The following is a 23,446-nucleotide window of genomic DNA, read 5'->3' on the forward strand; positions in this document are numbered from 1 at the left end:
CATTGAGTACGCTTAATGCTTTGAGAAACTATTATGCATCATGTATCATAAATAATAAATATAAAAATGATATGCAATTACGTATTACATAACATGCTATAAATCCTTAACCTGAACACGACATTTATTTGTTATGTGGCATGGAGTAGCAATAGTGCATTTTCCCTACATTGTCTCAAAGCACTTTACAGCATCCCTGCCCAAAGCCCCCAGTGAGCAAGCCAGAGGCGATAGTGGCAAGGAAAAACTCCCTAGTAGGAAGAAACCTTAGGAAAAACCAGACTCAAAGGGGGACCCATCTTCCAGGGGCCGGCTGAGGACATGAAATGAACAAGATGACAAAATCCTAATTTATAGAATCCAGATTTTAAGATTCCGGTGTAAATTCAGAGACCAGGCTGAGATGGTGCTCCTTCCGACTGCAGGATGAATGGTGGTATGACAGCAGGGCAGGCAGCAGAGACGTCACAGGTAGGAGAGACGTCACATGCAGGAGAGACCTCACAGGCAGGAGAGACGTCACAGGTAGCAGGAGTGAAGCAGGCAGCAAGGGAGGCAGGATATTTAGATTTTTTTGGGGTCTGCTGGGAGCACACCCCAGGAGGGATGGGCAGGAATGTAGTGGGGGGGGCATAAAAAGCATTAGCCAAAGCAGAGGTAGATATGGCTATAGAATAAGTAGGAGGGAGAGGCAAGTGGGAACGCAGGCATGGGGAGTCCCTGAACATCAGCACTCCAATTCCACAAGGGGGTGTGAAGCCAGACTGACAGGAATGACATTCTAATACAAGTAATAAGATTTTGAATTAACTAACTATACTGAGTTAATGCCTTAAGTATCACGTCTGTATATATAGTATATACAATCTTACTTAACTTTTACGAGCCATCTAGCCACCTCTCCACACTTTTCAAACTTTAATCAAATTTATTTTTTATTTAACTGTTATTTTGCTTCACAGTCTGAGTAACCAGATCTGTATTTCACTGCAACTTGTACCTGGATGACTATGTATGTGACAAATAAATGAATCTTGAACAAATGTGTTCAATAAACTATACTTATTCTACAATAATACAGCTGCTATGATGATCATCACTAGAGATTCACGAAAAGGGGATCTAAGCCTTTAATAGCGGGTATGATGGAAGTGACTTCAAAATGAAAATGAATTAGAACACAATATTTAAACTAATTAGTGCACAATTAGTTGGGGGGAGGGGGCAAAGAACATTTTAGGGGGGCTCAAGCCCTATCAATACCCTTGATTTGATTTCGATAATAATTATCAGCAGTTTATAAATACAAAGAGACAGGAGAGTGGCTAGACATCTCGGCCTACAGAGAAAGCGTCATCTTGGGCCCCCTGCTTGGATTGACACTCTCAATCGCTCACTTGATTTTGCTGAGAGGGGGGATTTTGGGACCCCTACAAAGTGCTGGGCCCCCTGAATTTGTTATGGTATACATGGTTCTCTGACGCCCTTGTAAGGAGATACTAAGCCATTAGATAGATTCACTGTCAATAAAGTACACAATAGAATGGACTACAGAAAAATCATTGTTCACTGTCTTGTGTTTATGTAGGGAATAATGCACAACATCGCGTTTGTATATCAAAAGTTATTACACGTTCGAAGTTGTAATGTAGTCATGACAGGCAGCTATTATTGTCTATTATAATAGCAACTGCTTAATTAACATATTTAGCCTAAACAATGTCGGTAGATTTTCCAAACGTCCAATATTGTAAAATAGCATCGGGCATTTTGTCCAGCTAGAAAAAAGTCTAGCGGAACCTCCGCTGTGCATTTACCGCCATCACTTCGGTAGTCTTGGTAATAAATCAGACTAATGTAAAGCTGTAGCCATGTATGGACATACACACATTAGTAATATTAGACTAACATTAGGAGGCAAGAAAATTTACCGTAGGGATTGTTGTTCGAATTACACAGTTTAAAAGAGTGCATAGTAATATGGGTACTACTTTTTCAACCTTACACAGCAAGCTGCCATAATATATAGCTTAAACTTTGCCCTTTCCCTTTGTCTTATACCAGATTATGTTTTGTCCATTTTGTGGAATAAATCTTGAGCCTGTCCTATCATACTGTCGCTCGTGTGGCAGAAATGTCTTCAAGAGGAAGGTATATTTTTGTCTTTTTCTTAAAGATGGATTTCTGTGCTGAACTGTAAATTATTACTAAGAATACCACCTAAATATAGTGAAACTCAAAGCATGCGTCGTATGTTGAATGAAATACAGTAACAAAGGTAGAATAAAGAACAACTTAGGGTGCTATTTTGTAAAAGTTTTAAAACTCCAGCCACTGGAAATTCATCATAAACACTAAAGGAAAGAAGACAATTTAAAGATGCTTTCTTCTGTTCATCTGCTCGATAAACGTGTTATCTAACTGCTTAGGATGATGCTGCTAACGTAGCCTGTTTGCTGTTATAAGATCTTGTTATATTATAAGATCCCCTACGTAAAGTCGCCGACTTGATACTAAGGAGATCATGTTTAATTCTGAAGCTTGACTTTTAAAAAAATTACATCGCAAAACGAATCAGAACCTCTGTCAAAAAAAAAAATCACAATTAACCTTTCTGCTTCACAAACCAAAAAACAACACGGGCCAAGAAAAATAGTTCGTGAGAGTTTATTTAATTGCAGTACGTTACAGGTCAGTACATTTTGCCACAGTCACATCCTGCTCATTCCCATCAGTGCGGTAAGGTGGCCAAGACAGGTCAACGAAGAGTTTTCTTGTCCGAGTTGCCCCTGTGACGCAATTTCAACATGGCGGCTTACACACTCTACAGGAATTCTATTTTATAAATCTTTAAAAATGTTTATTTTGTTAAATGTATGAATAGTTATAAATGTAATTGCACGTGTTAGATTTAGAGAATAAAATATCGTGACCGTAAACAGTATCCTAGCATGCAATATCAGTTTTTTACCAGACTTACTGTTTTTGATTTGTTTGTAGTTTGTTTGCCTCTCGAAAAAAGAATATCGCTATGAATGTACTAAAATATTTTATAAATATTTAACAGCATTCCCAATATAAAGCAATTGTAGGTTCAGGGCCCACTAGAGTTAGATCATTGCTGGCATTCACAGGATTCAAATCAGCAACCTTCCGATTGCTGGCACAGCTTGCTAGCCTCAGAGCTACCACAGTGATTTACTGTAAATGCATTTAATTTAGTAGCAGAACAAATTCTTCATTATTCATTAGCCAATCACTTAAACATAGTTGACGGTGGAGTCCGTGGGTGTGTGTATGTATGTATGTGTCCTGCCCCGATCGTCTGCTCCTCCTGCGTGTCACGCCCTCTCGCTGACCTAGTGTGGATTCCCCGTGTTCACCAGCTGTTTCCGGTTACCGTCGTCAGTCCAATGTATTCAGTTTGTTTGCCCATACAGGTCATTGTATTGTCTGTCTACGTTTTGGCTCGCTTTATGCACCATTAAAACCCGTAATCCCAGACTTGTCTCCGCTTGTGCTTCCCTGGATCAATGCATGACAGTATGTGTGCGCGTGCGTACACGTTCATTCGTTCGTCCGTTTGTCCGTCCGTGGTCAGTGTTAGTTGTGACCTGTGTGCTTGGTTTTCTAGTCCTGCTCCTCTGTTTAGCCTAGTTCCTTAGTTTTGTTAATTAGTGGTTTCTCCCAGGTTGTTTTGGATCCTTCGTGGTCATTTTATTTAGTATTTTACCCCAGGGTGTTCCGTTTTTCTTTATTAAACACCATTTTTGTCTTGGAGCGGTAGTGGATCGTCACCTTTTTCCTGCCTGCGCCATAAAAGTTAGCCTTTTCAGAAATAAAAAAATCACATTATAAACATTTCTAGCCAGGACTTTTGAGCTCTGAAGCTTATAGACACAGGGGTTGGCTACACATAGGTGAATGAGATGTTCTGAAATTTTATGTAGTTTGATTACTAAAGTGTTACAACTTTGGAGTGACACACTGTTTTTTTCAAAGTCAGTGGTCTACACAATATTGATGACACAGGTGTCCCACACCTGTAGGTGTTTGCATACTGTCAGTGGCCCATCAGTCTGGAATGTCACTACACCCCACAATCATCATTTTGGAAAGGCAGTTTGAAACGCAAGAAAAGTAGCAACAATAAAATCCTCTAAAGTCTCTTTTATAAGACAGACCTGGTCAACATAGCAGCCGTACAAACTTACAAACATATGAAAACACAACGTGTTTATGTCCTTTATCACCCAGGGGCAGAATGTTACCAAGAGTGCGGTGCGACTTCACATTTCTGGTCCGTCTTACCTACATTCTCCATCACAGTCAGGCACAGGAGGGACACAGAGGCGAAGGAAGATGTTTAGTTATCTTAAGTACTTGGCCATCCATGGTGTTTGTGGAGTTTTTATGCAGTGCTTCATCGATTCAGCCAAGCAAGCAGACCTGGTAGCTATCAGACTGATTCAAGGGTGTAGCTTTGGGTACGGACAGTAAGGACATGTCCCTATAAATACTCTGGGAGTACTGTGTGTGTTATAGGGGGACGGGAGTTTCGAGGTTGATTTTGTCCTTACCAACGTTGAAACCAAACCTACGCCTTCGGGTTGGTTTAGGAGAAATATCCCAAGCAGTCAGTTTATTTCATTTTTCTTTTATTTAACCAGAGTGTCACACTGAGACAAAGTCCCTTTTCTAAGCGAGCCCTAGCCAAGAAACAGCAGCACAAGGTTAAAACATAGCACACAACATAAAACATAATCGTACACAAAGGCAGATTAAAGAAAAGATGAAGTGTATGACAAAACACAATCCAATACATTCACAATGGTACCTTACAAGATTTCCAACCAGAAAGTGAAATAAATGAAGTTTTAACTGATTTTGTCATAAGTTCCAGGAAGAAGGTATGTTATAGCAAAATGCAACCTTATGAAATTCAGTTGTTATAATGGGTTAATAAGAATGAGAATATTATTATTATTACCTGAGATTATGTATTGTTGGTTAACTATTAGAAAACATAGAGATGCGATGGTAACGAACCAATAATTGTTTATGGAGACAGTACATATCATACTCTCCTTTCCTCAACCCTATTGCACATTTTTTTTTCAACTGTCCAAGCCATGGATGAGGCATGCAGTGACATGACTTTAGACCAGCGTCAGGCCTAGATTCGCCATGCCAGAAGATTCTTTCCAAGATGCTTGGCAAGAGAAAACATTCATTGATTCAGTGATGTGGATGAGAACCTGTGGCCAAATCCACATTTAGTTTTTTGTAAGGCAGGTTAGGAACATTGCAGAACTTTAGTTGTGAGAATTTATGCTGTGTATTTTATCAATAAATTTTGGATTTGTTTAAATGATTCCACTGCATCTGTATATGCATGTTTTTTCCCTTTACAACAATGTTATATGAAGCACCACAATGAAACAGGTGTCAAAAATTCTGTATTACTATATCTAATGCTTGGAAGGACAACCAAACAGTGGAACTATTAGTAGCTTGTGTGTGGCCGATCTAAACAAATTTTACTATGATTCTCTGAATGTAATGTTTCTTTATAAATATGAACGCAAAAAGCAATGTTTTGAATGTTGGAGAGTGTGTGTTACAAGTGGTTACCATATTGTGTTCTGTGACTAGAGTTTTGGAAAATAACATCAATGTTCTATAACTAGTGAAAAAATGATTGGAAAAAACTGTAATATGTAGCCATGTGGTGTTTCTGCAAAAAAAAAAATAATCTGGAGATGCATAAAATGGCCAATTAAATTTAAACTTAAATTTAAGAAAATTAACCTTTGTCAGTGTGATGCTTAGTCAGTCTGGATGTTTTTCTGTATTTACTCCCCCATGAAACCCCCAGGGGTCTCGCATCATCTCACCTGAACTTCATCAATTTGTCTACAGAGTGTAGTGACACTGAGCACCCAGTTGTCCAAGCCAGCATGGAGCCCTGTGCCGCTTTCCACTTCAGTTAGTCTGCAGACCAAGCTTTGTTGGCCTACCTGGAGGGGAGTCACTGCTTTTGGGATGTATCTCTCCAGAGCAGGATGTGGAAACCAGTTCACCACTAGAGAACCCAGAAGAGATGGATGGGAAGCCCAAGATTCTTAGTCAGCTCTGTGTAGATGATGAGCTGGGCTTGTAGCTTATTTACATTTCTCATTGACTACCTTGTGTCTCATAAAACAAAAACCAATGAAAGATACAGTCAATTACATAGGTCAGGGGTAATCAATTCTGGTCCTGGAGGGCCAGTGTCCTGCATCCTACCGCATTTCACAGCATTCACACCTGGTCTCAGGTAGATAACCACCAGAAAAGACTGTTCAAGTAGGATGGAAAACCTCCAGGACACCGGCCTTCCAGCGATTACCCCTGACATACATGGATTGGATCTTGTTTGCAGTTTTGTGGACTGAAGACCAAGTACAGCTGTACTTCGAAAAAAATGTCTGAGGTTTCTGTTGCCAGTATAAGTACCTTATTGTGGTTTCAACACAATAACTATACACCAGACTAACGGACAAAGGGGTAAATCTGGAAATAAATTCTTGCATGTCCAGAGCTCAAGAGATTCAGTGTTTTTTTTTTCAAATTTATTTTACTTGTCTACAACCTGAACGTAATCGTCTACCAACAGTCCAGAATTATAGTTAACACAAAGAGAACCTGATTGAGTTTCATGTGAAACCATTTCCTTAAACTATTATTAGAGTTTTATTGTTTTTACTGCTACTTCCACAACAAACAATTCAGAAAATTCAGGAAAAAATAAGCATGCATGTACTGTATATAGAGTAGACAGACAAAGCAGTCATAAGTTATAAACATCCTGTTTTATTTTCTTTTATAATTACAAACAAAATATCTGAACTTTCAGTGTCCATTTTCAAAGTATTAATGGTTCACGTTATATTTCACATTCAGAAAAATCTACTAAATTCAGCAACTGAACCAGCAGAACATTGTGTTCTTACGCATTACCCTTTGGCAAACAGTAACACATTTTAAATGTTTTTTGGTACATTTTAAATGTTAACAGTATCTTTTAAAAGAGTTTACAAACATCCAAAGCCAGGGTAATTCTTCATCCAGAAGAGGCAGCATTAATGTGTTGGCGCCCTCGCAAAGTCCTCCCCCTTCTTAATGGAGGCCTTCAGCTCATCCAGTGCTTCGGCCACCAGCTTGGTCTCCAAGGCGGAGAGCTTGCCAAGGCCCAGGTTTCGTTCCACTCCGTGTCTGCCGAGGAGGAGAGGGGTGGAAAAGTATGTGCATTCGCCTTCCTCTGACCTGACGAATGCACATTCGATGACCCCTTCTTTGCCATTCATGGCATCCAGCAGGGACACGGCGAACCTAGCCCCTGCATATGCCATGGAGAGGGTGGCAGAGCCTGCCCCAGCCTTCGCCTTGACCACCTCAGTGCCTGCGTCTTGGATACGCCTCGTGAGGTTAGCGAGAGTATCCGCACTAAACTCCATTTTGGGAGTGCACCGAGATAAGACCGGAATTATGGTCTTGCCCGCATGGCCACCAACTACAGGGACGTTGACATGAGCAGGATTCAGTCCCGTGAGTTCGGCCACGAAGGTGTTAGCCCTGACGATGTCTAGCGTCGTCACACCAAAGACCCGCTTAGGGTTGTAAACTCCATGCTTCCTAAGAATCTCTGAAGCTATGGGAACAGTGGAGTTTACCGGGTTGGTGATTAGACAAATCATAGCTTCAGGGCAGTTGCGGGCACAGGCATCAGCCAGGGTGGCCACGATGGAGGCGTTGGTACCGAAGAGGTCATCCCGTGTCATCCCGGGCTTCCTGGGCACTCCAGCAGGAATGACGACAACTTCACTCCCCTTCAGAGCTTGCGGGAGTTGTTCAGGGCCGACGTAGCCAGTGACCTGGGCCCTGGTCTCAATGTGACTGAGGTCTGCAGCCACTCCGAGGGTGTGGACAACGTCATAAAGCGAGAGCTGGCTGACCAGTGGACTCTTCTTAAGCAGCAGTGACAGGGGCTGGCCGATGCCCCCAGATGCACCCAACACTGTCACCTTTGTATTGCTCTGGGAAGAGCTGCAGAAGCTGCGAGCAATACTCACAGCTGATCTGGCTATCCGAGAGAACATTATCACTACTGCTTTGCTGGTACGCTGAAAATGAAATGAGAATTCTGCAGACTCTCCCTTATCACCCACCCTAGGTTCTAGAACTAATATCACGTGAGCAACTACGTAAAACGCTAGCTAGGCACGCAACATCTCATTGGACACGGACTGGAACAGAATGGAAGAACGTCACTTTGTGGACGAAATGCATTTCGGGAGTGAAAGAAATGCATTTTGTGTACGTGACTTTTCTGAACATATAGGCTATTTCCATAGGGTAGCCACAAATGCTACAGTAAACACTAGTTCGCTGCTTAAGACTAATGTATCATGCAGTTTTAATAACAATTAATTAAATAATTAATAATCAAAGACCAAATTAATATCCGTCGCTTTGCTCATATTATAAATAACCTGATATTGCCCCCTGTATATTGGGCCGAATTTTCTTCCCAGTCCATTACTTTCCACCGTAAAAAATAGCCAACAGATAATATGAGCGCCTACAAAGGTTACAGCAGATTCCTTTGCTTTCTTCTCTTCATCTGCTCAATAAACGTGTTATTTGACTGCTTAGGACACAGCAAGAGGGTTGAAATTTGCGATTTCAGAGATGAAGACGGGGAAATCCAAACAAAATCGTACTGGCAAAATTGTTCAGAATCGCCGGAATTGCGCGGCGTGGCGGTAGGTGGCACTCGATTGTTTTACGGGCGGTAAGCGAAAACCGACTCGCTGGTGCTAGCCGAGCTTCAGCAGCTAGTCCTGGGCGGAATCCCACAGCGCCTCGTGGTGCGCCTAACCCGTCCGGCTCCTGACGCCGGCTTTGTCACTAGAGATTAGGACCAGCGGTGTGCAATGGATCTTAACATAAAAAACTATGTGTAAGTGTAACCAGTGTGGTTTGGTTTTTATAATTTAAACTTATAAATTTTTTATACTGGATGTTTGTGTGTATTTCCCTTAAAGAAAGTACCAACTGCTGATGCCTTCTTCCGGGCACCTCAGTTTGCCCCGTGGACGGCGAGACGGTACGTAGTGTTTCGGCGGTCGCGTACAAGGAATGTATTTTCAGTTATACTGTATAAAGGTTTGTAGCTTTGCTTTTGATTACGTTTGTGAATAATTATTCGTGTGTCGTTTAATGTCGTTTTTGTTAAAATGCATTATTTTGATGGATAGGTGACCGGGCTTTTTATGTTCTCTGTTAGGGGTTACACACAGTCTTCTTCCTATGTTCACGTGTTTTAATAATTGTTCCACCGATCTGGGTAGAACAATTATTAAAACACGTGAACATAGGGGTTACACACAGTCTTCTTCCTAACAGGAAGTTAGGAAGTGCTCCACACAAACACGAACGAGTGTTATTTTTCAATTACGTGTGGCTTGCCGTGATCGTATAGTGGTTAGTACTTTGCGTTGTGGAAGCAAAAGCCCCGGTTCGAATCCGAGTCACGGCAGATGATGTCTTATAAAGCTATTACTTTTCACACCACATGTTTCAACTTACGTTTTTAAATCTCTTTTTTTTAATCAATTTAGCTGTTTATTTACTTGAAACCGTAGTATTCAAAGTCGGATATTAATCTGAATGCTGAAACTCATTTTCGGGTTATTAAAAACAAGAACCCTGTATCCAATTAGGAGTACTTGCTTGTTTGTGAAGCTGAATTATACAGAGATCTGCTTCATTTTCTGTATATCTACTTATAGGACGTTCGTCGGACGTTTTTCTTAAAAAAAAAAGAAAACTAATAAAATGACATGACGTTATTCTTGCTTCTGCAATGAATCCTCCAGATAGTGGAGACGGCAGCGAAATTGCATCCAACATGTTACACACAACAATACAATTTGTAATATATATTTAACTGTCAGTAAGTTTAATGATATTGTCCTGCCAGAGTTTAAACACAGTGAGCACACCTGTGTAGCAGGCATCTCCTGTCCTGCTGTCCTTCACATCCTCCCTGCATTGGTTTAATGGTTGGGCCAACGCTGTGGATACCATGATTATTGTTAGCCTGTATAGTGCTGATTGCCAGCAGGCCGTCGTGTCACAATGCACAAAGTATGGTATTCTCTCCATCCATCCATTTTCCAAACTGCTTATCCTACTGGGTCGCGGGGGGTCCCCGGAGCTTATGCCAGAATGGCACGTGGCAGGGAACAACCCAGGATGGGGGGACAGCCCATCGCAGGGCACACTCACTCCATTCACTCACACATGCACTCCTACGGGCAATTTAGCAAGTCCAATTAGCCTCAGCATGTTTTTGGACTGTGAGGGGAAACTGGAGTACCTGGAGGAAACCCCATGACGACATGGGAAGAACATGCAAACTCCACACACATGTAACCCAGGCGGAAACTCGAACCCGGGACCCAGAGGTGTGAGGCAACAATGCTAACCACTGCACCACAATGCCGCCCCAAGTTTGGTATTATTTGTTTTAAATAAATAAATAAATAAATATAAAAGACATGCAATTGCAAGACACTGTCTCCATAAACTTTATTATATTATCAGAACTTCATTAGCAGCCGTTATTGATCCAGGATTTTTTTCATTCAGGGTCTAGTGAACGTTGATCAAATCATTTTTTGATGTTTTTACAGGAGATTCTTCTGCTTTTTTCTGTTCATCTGCTCGATAAACGTGTTATCTAACTGCTTAGGATGATGCTGCTAACGTAGCCTGTTTGCTGTTATAAGATCTTGTTATATTATAAGATCCCCTACGTAAAGTCGCCGACTTGATACTAAGGAGATCATGTTTAATTCTGAAGCTTGACTTTTAAAAAAATTACATCGCAAAACGAATCAGAACCTCTGTCAAAAAAAAAAAATCACAATTAACCTTTCTGCTTCACAAACCAAAAAACAACACGGGCCAAGAAAAATAGTTCATGAGAGTTTATTTAATTGCAGTACGTTACAGGTCAGTACATTTTGCCACAGTCACATCCTGCTCATTCCCATCAGTGCGGTAAGGTGGCCAAGACAGGTCAACGAAGAGTTTTCTTGTCCGAGTTGCCCCTGTGACGCAATTTCAACATGGCGGCTTACACACTCTACAGGAATTCTATTTTATAAATCTTTAAAAATGTTTATTTTGTTAAATGTATGAATAGTTATAAATGTAATTGCACGTGTTAGATTTAGAGAATAAAATATCGTGACCGTAAACAGTATCCTAGCATGCAATATCAGTTTTTTACCAGACTTACTGTTTTTGATTTGTTTGTAGTTTGTTTGCCTCTCGAAAAAAGAATATCGCTATGAATGTACTAAAATATTTTATAAATATTTAACAGCATTCCCAATATAAAGCAATTGTAGGTTCAGGGCCCACTAGAGTTAGATCATTGCTGGCATTCACAGGATTCAAATCAGCAACCTTCCGATTGCTGGCACAGCTTGCTAGCCTCAGAGCTACCACAGTGATTTACTGTAAATGCATTTAATTTAGTAGCAGAACAAATTCTTCATTATTCATTAGCCAATCACTTAAACATAGTTGACGGTGGAGTCCGTGGGTGTGTGTATGTATGTATGTGTCCTGCCCCGATCGTCTGCTCCTCCTGCGTGTCACGCCCTCTCGCTGACCTAGTGTGGATTCCCCGTGTTCACCAGCTGTTTCCGGTTACCGTCGTCAGTCCAATGTATTCAGTTTGTTTGCCCATACAGGTCATTGTATTGTCTGTCTACGTTTTGGCTCGCTTTATGCACCATTAAAACCCGTAATCCCAGACTTGTCTCCGCTTGTGCTTCCCTGGATCAATGCATGACAGTATGTGTGCGCGTGCGTACACGTTCATTCGTTCGTCCGTTTGTCCGTCCGTGGTCAGTGTTAGTTGTGACCTGTGTGCTTGGTTTTCTAGTCCTGCTCCTCTGTTTAGCCTAGTTCCTTAGTTTTGTTAATTAGTGGTTTCTCCCAGGTTGTTTTGGATCCTTCGTGGTCATTTTATTTAGTATTTTACCCCAGGGTGTTCCGTTTTTCTTTATTAAACACCATTTTTGTCTTGGAGCGGTAGTGGATCGTCACCTTTTTCCTGCCTGCGCCATAAAAGTTAGCCTTTTCAGAAATAAAAAAATCACATTATAAACATTTCTAGCCAGGACTTTTGAGCTCTGAAGCTTATAGACACAGGGGTTGGCTACACATAGGTGAATGAGATGTTCTGAAATTTTATGTAGTTTGATTACTAAAGTGTTACAACTTTGGAGTGACACACTGTTTTTTTCAAAGTCAGTGGTCTACACAATATTGATGACACAGGTGTCCCACACCTGTAGGTGTTTGCATACTGTCAGTGGCCCATCAGTCTGGAATGTCACTACACCCCACAATCATCATTTTGGAAAGGCAGTTTGAAACGCAAGAAAAGTAGCAACAATAAAATCCTCTAAAGTCTCTTTTATAAGACAGACCTGGTCAACATAGCAGCCGTACAAACTTACAAACATATGAAAACACAACGTGTTTATGTCCTTTATCACCCAGGGGCAGAATGTTACCAAGAGTGCGGTGCGACTTCACATTTCTGGTCCGTCTTACCTACATTCTCCATCACAGTCAGGCACAGGAGGGACACAGAGGCGAAGGAAGATGTTTAGTTATCTTAAGTACTTGGCCATCCATGGTGTTTGTGGAGTTTTTATGCAGTGCTTCATCGATTCAGCCAAGCAAGCAGACCTGGTAGCTATCAGACTGATTCAAGGGTGTAGCTTTGGGTACGGACAGTAAGGACATGTCCCTATAAATACTCTGGGAGTACTGTGTGTGTTATAGGGGGACGGGAGTTTCGAGGTTGATTTTGTCCTTACCAACGTTGAAACCAAACCTACGCCTTCGGGTTGGTTTAGGAGAAATATCCCAAGCAGTCAGTTTATTTCATTTTTCTTTTATTTAACCAGAGTGTCACACTGAGACAAAGTCCCTTTTCTAAGCGAGCCCTAGCCAAGAAACAGCAGCACAAGGTTAAAACATAGCACACAACATAAAACATAATCGTACACAAAGGCAGATTAAAGAAAAGATGAAGTGTATGACAAAACACAATCCAATACATTCACAATGGTACCTTACAAGATTTCCAACCAGAAAGTGAAATAAATGAAGTTTTAACTGATTTTGTCATAAGTTCCAGGAAGAAGGTATGTTATAGCAAAATGCAACCTTATGAAATTCAGTTGTTATAATGGGTTAATAAGAATGAGAATATTATTATTATTACCTGAGATTATGTATTGTTGGTTAACTATTAGAAAACATAGAGATGCGATGGTAACGAACCAATAATTGTTTATGGAGACAGTACATATCATACTCTCCTTTCCTCAACCCTATTGCACATTTTTTTTTCAACTGTCCAAGCCATGGATGAGGCATGCAGTGACATGACTTTAGACCAGCGTCAGGCCTAGATTCGCCATGCCAGAAGATTCTTTCCAAGATGCTTGGCAAGAGAAAACATTCATTGATTCAGTGATGTGGATGAGAACCTGTGGCCAAATCCACATTTAGTTTTTTGTAAGGCAGGTTAGGAACATTGCAGAACTTTAGTTGTGAGAATTTATGCTGTGTATTTTATCAATAAATTTTGGATTTGTTTAAATGATTCCACTGCATCTGTATATGCATGTTTTTTCCCTTTACAACAATGTTATATGAAGCACCACAATGAAACAGGTGTCAAAAATTCTGTATTACTATATCTAATGCTTGGAAGGACAACCAAACAGTGGAACTATTAGTAGCTTGTGTGTGGCCGATCTAAACAAATTTTACTATGATTCTCTGAATGTAATGTTTCTTTATAAATATGAACGCAAAAAGCAATGTTTTGAATGTTGGAGAGTGTGTGTTACAAGTGGTTACCATATTGTGTTCTGTGACTAGAGTTTTGGAAAATAACATCAATGTTCTATAACTAGTGAAAAAATGATTGGAAAAAACTGTAATATGTAGCCATGTGGTGTTTCTGCAAAAAAAATAATAATCTGGAGATGCATAAAATGGCCAATTAAATTTAAACTTAAATTTAAGAAAATTAACCTTTGTCAGTGTGATGCTTAGTCAGTCTGGATGTTTTTCTGTATTTACTCCCCCATGAAACCCCCAGGGGTCTCGCATCATCTCACCTGAACTTCATCAATTTGTCTACAGAGTGTAGTGACACTGAGCACCCAGTTGTCCAAGCCAGCATGGAGCCCTGTGCCGCTTTCCACTTCAGTTAGTCTGCAGACCAAGCTTTGTTGGCCTACCTGGAGGGGAGTCACTGCTTTTGGGATGTATCTCTCCAGAGCAGGATGTGGAAACCAGTTCACCACTAGAGAACCCAGAAGAGATGGATGGGAAGCCCAAGATTCTTAGTCAGCTCTGTGTAGATGATGAGCTGGGCTTGTAGCTTATTTACATTTCTCATTGACTACCTTGTGTCTCATAAAACAAAAACCAATGAAAGATACAGTCAATTACATAGGTCAGGGGTAATCAATTCTGGTCCTGGAGGGCCAGTGTCCTGCATCCTACCGCATTTCACAGCATTCACACCTGGTCTCAGGTAGATAACCACCAGAAAAGACTGTTCAAGTAGGATGGAAAACCTCCAGGACACCGGCCTTCCAGCGATTACCCCTGACATACATGGATTGGATCTTGTTTGCAGTTTTGTGGACTGAAGACCAAGTACAGCTGTACTTCGAAAAAAATGTCTGAGGTTTCTGTTGCCAGTATAAGTACCTTATTGTGGTTTCAACACAATAACTATACACCAGACTAACGGACAAAGGGGTAAATCTGGAAATAAATTCTTGCATGTCCAGAGCTCAAGAGATTCAGTGTTTTTTTTTTCAAATTTATTTTACTTGTCTACAACCTGAACGTAATCGTCTACCAACAGTCCAGAATTATAGTTAACACAAAGAGAACCTGATTGAGTTTCATGTGAAACCATTTCCTTAAACTATTATTAGAGTTTTATTGTTTTTACTGCTACTTCCACAACAAACAATTCAGAAAATTCAGGAAAAAATAAGCATGCATGTACTGTATATAGAGTAGACAGACAAAGCAGTCATAAGTTATAAACATCCTGTTTTATTTTCTTTTATAATTACAAACAAAATATCTGAACTTTCAGTGTCCATTTTCAAAGTATTAATGGTTCACGTTATATTTCACATTCAGAAAAATCTACTAAATTCAGCAACTGAACCAGCAGAACATTGTGTTCTTACGCATTACCCTTTGGCAAACAGTAACACATTTTAAATGTTTTTTGGTACATTTTAAATGTTAACAGTATCTTTTAAAAGAGTTTACAAACATCCAAAGCCAGGGTAATTCTTCATCCAGAAGAGGCAGCATTAATGTGTTGGCGCCCTCGCAAAGTCCTCCCCCTTCTTAATGGAGGCCTTCAGCTCATCCAGTGCTTCGGCCACCAGCTTGGTCTCCAAGGCGGAGAGCTTGCCAAGGCCCAGGTTTCGTTCCACTCCGTGTCTGCCGAGGAGGAGAGGGGTGGAAAAGTATGTGCATTCGCCTTCCTCTGACCTGACGAATGCACATTCGATGACCCCTTCTTTGCCATTCATGGCATCCAGCAGGGACACGGCGAACCTAGCCCCTGCATATGCCATGGAGAGGGTGGCAGAGCCTGCCCCAGCCTTCGCCTTGACCACCTCAGTGCCTGCGTCTTGGATACGCCTCGTGAGGTTAGCGAGAGTATCCGCACTAAACTCCATTTTGGGAGTGCACCGAGATAAGACCGGAATTATGGTCTTGCCCGCATGGCCACCAACTACAGGGACGTTGACATGAGCAGGATTCAGTCCCGTGAGTTCGGCCACGAAGGTGTTAGCCCTGACGATGTCTAGCGTCGTCACACCAAAGACCCGCTTAGGGTTGTAAACTCCATGCTTCCTAAGAATCTCTGAAGCTATGGGAACAGTGGAGTTTACCGGGTTGGTGATTAGACAAATCATAGCTTCAGGGCAGTTGCGGGCACAGGCATCAGCCAGGGTGGCCACGATGGAGGCGTTGGTACCGAAGAGGTCATCCCGTGTCATCCCGGGCTTCCTGGGCACTCCAGCAGGAATGACGACAACTTCACTCCCCTTCAGAGCTTGCGGGAGTTGTTCAGGGCCGACGTAGCCAGTGACCTGGGCCCTGGTCTCAATGTGACTGAGGTCTGCAGCCACTCCGAGGGTGTGGACAACGTCATAAAGCGAGAGCTGGCTGACCAGTGGACTCTTCTTAAGCAGCAGTGACAGGGGCTGGCCGATGCCCCCAGATGCACCCAACACTGTCACCTTTGTATTGCTCTGGGAAGAGCTGCAGAAGCTGCGAGCAATACTCACAGCTGATCTGGCTATCCGAGAGAACATTATCACTACTGCTTTGCTGGTACGCTGAAAATGAAATGAGAATTCTGCAGACTCTCCCTTATCACCCACCCTAGGTTCTAGAACTAATATCACGTGAGCAACTACGTAAAACGCTAGCTAGGCACGCAACATCTCATTGGACACGGACTGGAACAGAATGGAAGAACGTCACTTTGTGGACGAAATGCATTTCGGGAGTGAAAGAAATGCATTTTGTGTACGTGACTTTTCTGAACATATAGGCTATTTCCATAGGGTAGCCACAAATGCTACAGTAAACACTAGTTCGCTGCTTAAGACTAATGTATCATGCAGTTTTAATAACAATTAATTAAATAATTAATAATCAAAGACCAAATTAATATCCGTCGCTTTGCTCATATTATAAATAACCTGATATTGCCCCCTGTATATTGGGCCGAATTTTCTTCCCAGTCCATTACTTTCCACCGTAAAAAATAGCCAACAGATAATATGAGCGCCTACAAAGGTTACAGCAGATTCCTTTGCTTTCTTCTCTTCATCTGCTCAATAAACGTGTTATTTGACTGCTTAGGACACAGCAAGAGGGTTGAAATTTGCGATTTCAGAGATGAAGACGGGGAAATCCAAACAAAATCGTACTGGCAAAATTGTTCAGAATCGCCGGAATTGCGCGGCGTGGCGGTAGGTGGCACTCGATTGTTTTACGGGCGGTAAGCGAAAACCGACTCGCTGGTGCTAGCCGAGCTTCAGCAGCTAGTCCTGGGGCGGAATCCCACAGCGCCTCGTGGTGCGCCTAACCCGTCCGGCTCCTGACGCCGGCTTTGTCACTAGAGATTAGGACCAGCGATGTGCAATGGATCTTAACATAAAAAACTATGTGTAAGTGTAACCAGTGTGGTTTGGTTTTTATAATTTAAACTTATAAATTTTTTATACTGGATGTTTGTGTGTATTTCCCTTAAAGAAAGTACCAACTGCTGATGCCTTCTTCCGGGCACCTCAGTTTGCCCCGTGGACAGCGAGACGGTACGTAGTGTTTCGGCGGTCGCGTACAAGGAATGTATTTTCAGTTATACTGTATAAAGGTTTGTAGCTTTGCTTTTGATTACGTTTGTGAATAATTATTCGTGTGTCGTTTAATGTCGTTTTTGTTAAAATGCATTATTTTGATGGATAGGTGACCGGGCTTTTTATGTTCTCTGTTAGGGGTTACACACAGTCTTCTTCCTATGTTCACGTGTTTTAATAATTGTTCCACCGATCTGGGTAGAACAATTATTAAAACACGTGAACATAGGGGTTACACACAGTCTTCTTCCTAACAGGAAGTTAGGAAGTGCTCCACACAAACACGAACGAGTGTTATTTTTCAATTACGTGTGGCTTGCCGTGATCGTATAGTGGTTAGTACTTTGCGTTGTGGCCGCAACAGCCCCGGTTCGAATCCGAGTCACGGCAGATGATGTCTTATAAAGCTATTACTTTTCACACCACATGTTTCAACTTACGTTTTTAAATCTCTTTTTTTTAATCAATTTAGCTGTTTATTTACTTGAAACCGTAGTATTCAAAGTCGGATATTAATCTGAATGCTGAAACTCATTTTCGGGTTATTAAAAACAAGAACCCTGTATCCAATTAGGAGTACTTGCTTGTTTGTGAAGCTGAATTATACAGAGATCTGCTTCATTTTCTGTATATCTACTTATAGGACGTTCGTCGGACGTTTTTCTTAAAAAAAAAAGAAAACTAATAAAATGACATGACGTTATTCTTGCTTCTGCAATGAATCCTCCAGATAGTGGAGACGGCAGCGAAATTGCATCCAACATGTTACACACAACAATACAATTTGTAATATATATTTAACTGTCAGTAAGTTTAATGATATTGTCCTGCCAGAGTTTAAACACAGTGAGCACACCTGTGTAGCAGGCATCTCCTGTCCTGCTGTCCTTCACATCCTCCCTGCATTGGTTTAATGGTTGGGCCAACGCTGTGGATACCATGATTATTGTTAGCCTGTATAGTGCTGATTGCCAGCAGGCCGTCGTGTCACAATGCACAAAGTATGGTATTCTCTCCATCCATCCATTTTCCAAACTGCTTATCCTACTGGGTCGCGGGGGGTCCCCGGAGCTTATGCCAGAATGGCACGTGGCAGGGAACAACCCAGGATGGGGGGACAGCCCATCGCAGGGCACACTCACTCCATTCACTCACACATGCACTCCTACGGGCAATTTAGCAAGTCCAATTAGCCTCAGCATGTTTTTGGACTGTGAGGGGAAACTGGAGTACCTGGAGGAAACCCCATGACGACATGGGAAGAACATGCAAACTCCACACACATGTAACCCAGGCGGAAACTCGAACCCGGGACCCAGAGGTGTGAGGCAACAATGCTAACCACTGCACCACAATGCCGCCCCAAGTTTGGTATTATTTGTTTTAAATAAATAAATAAATAAATATAAAAGACATGCAATTGCAAGACACTGTCTCCATAAACTTTATTATATTATCAGAACTTCATTAGCAGCCGTTATTGATCCAGGATTTTTTTCATTCAGGGTCTAGTGAACGTTGATCAAATCATTTTTTGATGTTTTTACAGGAGATTCTTCTGCTTTTTTCTGTTCATCTGCTCGATAAACGTGTTATCTAACTGCTTAGGATGATGCTGCTAACGTAGCCTGTTTGCTGTTATAAGATCTTGTTATATTATAAGATCCCCTACGTAAAGTCGCCGACTTGATACTAAGGAGATCATGTTTAATTCTGAAGCTTGACTTTTAAAAAAATTACATCGCAAAACGAATCAGAACCTCTGTCAAAAAAAAAAAATCACAATTAACCTTTCTGCTTCACAAACCAAAAAACAACACGGGCCAAGAAAAATAGTTCATGAGAGTTTATTTAATTGCAGTACGTTACAGGTCAGTACATTTTGCCACAGTCACATCCTGCTCATTCCCATCAGTGCGGTAAGGTGGCCAAGACAGGTCAACGAAGAGTTTTCTTGTCCGAGTTGCCCCTGTGACGCAATTTCAACATGGCGGCTTACACACTCTACAGGAATTCTATTTTATAAATCTTTAAAAATGTTTATTTTGTTAAATGTATGAATAGTTATAAATGTAATTGCACGTGTTAGATTTAGAGAATAAAATATCGTGACCGTAAACAGTATCCTAGCATGCAATATCAGTTTTTTACCAGACTTACTGTTTTTGATTTGTTTGTAGTTTGTTTGCCTCTCGAAAAAAGAATATCGCTATGAATGTACTAAAATATTTTATAAATATTTAACAGCATTCCCAATATAAAGCAATTGTAGGTTCAGGGCCCACTAGAGTTAGATCATTGCTGGCATTCACAGGATTCAAATCAGCAACCTTCCGATTGCTGGCACAGCTTGCTAGCCTCAGAGCTACCACAGTGATTTACTGTAAATGCATTTAATTTAGTAGCAGAACAAATTCTTCATTATTCATTAGCCAATCACTTAAACATAGTTGACGGTGGAGTCCGTGGGTGTGTGTATGTATGTATGTGTCCTGCCCCGATCGTCTGCTCCTCCTGCGTGTCACGCCCTCTCGCTGACCTAGTGTGGATTCCCCGTGTTCACCAGCTGTTTCCGGTTACCGTCGTCAGTCCAATGTATTCAGTTTGTTTGCCCATACAGGTCATTGTATTGTCTGTCTACGTTTTGGCTCGCTTTATGCACCATTAAAACCCGTAATCCCAGACTTGTCTCCGCTTGTGCTTCCCTGGATCAATGCATGACAGTATGTGTGCGCGTGCGTACACGTTCATTCGTTCGTCCGTTTGTCCGTCCGTGGTCAGTGTTAGTTGTGACCTGTGTGCTTGGTTTTCTAGTCCTGCTCCTCTGTTTAGCCTAGTTCCTTAGTTTTGTTAATTAGTGGTTTCTCCCAGGTTGTTTTGGATCCTTCGTGGTCATTTTATTTAGTATTTTACCCCAGGGTGTTCCGTTTTTCTTTATTAAACACCATTTTTGTCTTGGAGCGGTAGTGGATCGTCACCTTTTTCCTGCCTGCGCCATAAAAGTTAGCCTTTTCAGAAATAAAAAAATCACATTATAAACATTTCTAGCCAGGACTTTTGAGCTCTGAAGCTTATAGACACAGGGGTTGGCTACACATAGGTGAATGAGATGTTCTGAAATTTTATGTAGTTTGATTACTAAAGTGTTACAACTTTGGAGTGACACACTGTTTTTTTCAAAGTCAGTGGTCTACACAATATTGATGACACAGGTGTCCCACACCTGTAGGTGTTTGCATACTGTCAGTGGCCCATCAGTCTGGAATGTCACTACACCCCACAATCATCATTTTGGAAAGGCAGTTTGAAACGCAAGAAAAGTAGCAACAATAAAATCCTCTAAAGTCTCTTTTATAAGACAGACCTGGTCAACATAGCAGCCGTACAAACTTACAAACATATGAAAACACAACGTGTTTATGTCCTTTATCACCCAGGGGCAGAATGTTACCAAGAGTGCGGTGCGACTTCACATTTCTGGTCCGTCTTACCTACATTCTCCATCACAGTCAGGCACAGGAGGGACACAGAGGCGAAGGAAGATGTTTAGTTATCTTAAGTACTTGGCCATCCATGGTGTTTGTGGAGTTTTTATGCAGTGCTTCATCGATTCAGCCAAGCAAGCAGACCTGGTAGCTATCAGACTGATTCAAGGGTGTAGCTTTGGGTACGGACAGTAAGGACATGTCCCTATAAATACTCTGGGAGTACTGTGTGTGTTATAGGGGGACGGGAGTTTCGAGGTTGATTTTGTCCTTACCAACGTTGAAACCAAACCTACGCCTTCGGGTTGGTTTAGGAGAAATATCCCAAGCAGTCAGTTTATTTCATTTTTCTTTTATTTAACCAGAGTGTCACACTGAGACAAAGTCCCTTTTCTAAGCGAGCCCTAGCCAAGAAACAGCAGCACAAGGTTAAAACATAGCACACAACATAAAACATAATCGTACACAAAGGCAGATTAAAGAAAAGATGAAGTGTATGACAAAACACAATCCAATACATTCACAATGGTACCTTACAAGATTTCCAACCAGAAAGTGAAATAAATGAAGTTTTAACTGATTTTGTCATAAGTTCCAGGAAGAAGGTATGTTATAGCAAAATGCAACCTTATGAAATTCAGTTGTTATAATGGGTTAATAAGAATGAGAATATTATTATTATTACCTGAGATTATGTATTGTTGGTTAACTATTAGAAAACATAGAGATGCGATGGTAACGAACCAATAATTGTTTATGGAGACAGTACATATCATACTCTCCTTTCCTCAACCCTATTGCACATTTTTTTTTCAACTGTCCAAGCCATGGATGAGGCATGCAGTGACATGACTTTAGACCAGCGTCAGGCCTAGATTCGCCATGCCAGAAGATTCTTTCCAAGATGCTTGGCAAGAGAAAACATTCATTGATTCAGTGATGTGGATGAGAACCTGTGGCCAAATCCACATTTAGTTTTTTGTAAGGCAGGTTAGGAACATTGCAGAACTTTAGTTGTGAGAATTTATGCTGTGTATTTTATCAATAAATTTTGGATTTGTTTAAATGATTCCACTGCATCTGTATATGCATGTTTTTTCCCTTTACAACAATGTTATATGAAGCACCACAATGAAACAGGTGTCAAAAATTCTGTATTACTATATCTAATGCTTGGAAGGACAACCAAACAGTGGAACTATTAGTAGCTTGTGTGTGGCCGATCTAAACAAATTTTACTATGATTCTCTGAATGTAATGTTTCTTTATAAATATGAACGCAAAAAGCAATGTTTTGAATGTTGGAGAGTGTGTGTTACAAGTGGTTACCATATTGTGTTCTGTGACTAGAGTTTTGGAAAATAACATCAATGTTCTATAACTAGTGAAAAAATGATTGGAAAAAACTGTAATATGTAGCCATGTGGTGTTTCTGCAAAAAAAATAATAATCTGGAGATGCATAAAATGGCCAATTAAATTTAAACTTAAATTTAAGAAAATTAACCTTTGTCAGTGTGATGCTTAGTCAGTCTGGATGTTTTTCTGTATTTACTCCCCCATGAAACCCCCAGGGGTCTCGCATCATCTCACCTGAACTTCATCAATTTGTCTACAGAGTGTAGTGACACTGAGCACCCAGTTGTCCAAGCCAGCATGGAGCCCTGTGCCGCTTTCCACTTCAGTTAGTCTGCAGACCAAGCTTTGTTGGCCTACCTGGAGGGGAGTCACTGCTTTTGGGATGTATCTCTCCAGAGCAGGATGTGGAAACCAGTTCACCACTAGAGAACCCAGAAGAGATGGATGGGAAGCCCAAGATTCTTAGTCAGCTCTGTGTAGATGATGAGCTGGGCTTGTAGCTTATTTACATTTCTCATTGACTACCTTGTGTCTCATAAAACAAAAACCAATGAAAGATACAGTCAATTACATAGGTCAGGGGTAATCAATTCTGGTCCTGGAGGGCCAGTGTCCTGCATCCTACCGCATTTCACAGCATTCACACCTGGTCTCAGGTAGATAACCACTAGAAAAGACTGTTCAAGTAGGATGGAAAACCTCCAGGACACCGGCCTTCCAGCGATTACCCCTGACATACATGGATTGGATCTTGTTTGCAGTTTTGTGGACTGAAGACCAAGTACAGCTGTACTTCGAAAAAAATGTCTGAGGTTTCTGTTGCCAGTATAAGTACCTTATTGTGGTTTCAACACAATAACTATACACCAGACTAACGGACAAAGGGGTAAATCTGGAAATAAATTCTTGCATGTCCAGAGCTCAAGAGATTCAGTGTTTTTTTTTTCAAATTTATTTTACTTGTCTACAACCTGAACGTAATCGTCTACCAACAGTCCAGAATTATAGTTAACACAAAGAGAACCTGATTGAGTTT

The 23,446-nt window shown here is 41.1% G+C and overlaps 2 protein-coding genes and 1 long non-coding RNA gene across 3 annotated transcripts; 1 reads left to right on the forward strand and 2 right to left on the reverse strand.

Annotated features, from left to right (window-relative positions):
* Positions 1-6,835: 6,835 nt before the first annotated feature.
* Positions 6,836-8,226, reverse strand: LOC125744848 (malate dehydrogenase, mitochondrial-like). Its single transcript, XM_049017126.1, has one exon. It carries the CDS (start codon positions 8,139-8,141, stop codon positions 7,125-7,127), a length of 1,017 nt encoding a protein of 338 aa, XP_048873083.1. The 5' UTR covers positions 8,142-8,226; the 3' UTR covers positions 6,836-7,124.
* Positions 8,227-8,372: 146 nt separating this feature from the next.
* LOC125744707 (uncharacterized) lies at positions 8,373-23,329 on the forward strand. Its single transcript, XR_007398485.1, has 2 exons — positions 8,373-9,004; positions 17,464-23,329. It is a non-coding gene; the product is annotated as an uncharacterized LOC125744707 (long non-coding RNA).
* On the reverse strand, positions 15,209-16,602 carry LOC125744700 (malate dehydrogenase, mitochondrial-like). The gene has a single exon (XM_049016816.1). It carries the CDS (start codon positions 16,512-16,514, stop codon positions 15,498-15,500), a length of 1,017 nt encoding a protein of 338 aa, XP_048872773.1. The 5' UTR covers positions 16,515-16,602; the 3' UTR covers positions 15,209-15,497.
* Positions 23,330-23,446: the final 117 nt, after the last annotated feature.

The sequence above is a fragment of the Brienomyrus brachyistius genome, chromosome 6, assembly GCF_023856365.1.
Source record: "Brienomyrus brachyistius isolate T26 chromosome 6, BBRACH_0.4, whole genome shotgun sequence".
NCBI classification, from domain to species: Eukaryota; Metazoa; Chordata; class Actinopteri; order Osteoglossiformes; family Mormyridae; genus Brienomyrus; species Brienomyrus brachyistius.

Coding starts and splice junctions, on each gene's coding strand:
- LOC125744848 (XM_049017126.1), bottom strand. CDS start 8,141: ATGTTCTCTCGGATAGCCAGATCAGCTGTGAGTATTGCTCGCAGCTTC.
- LOC125744700 (XM_049016816.1), bottom strand. CDS start 16,514: ATGTTCTCTCGGATAGCCAGATCAGCTGTGAGTATTGCTCGCAGCTTC.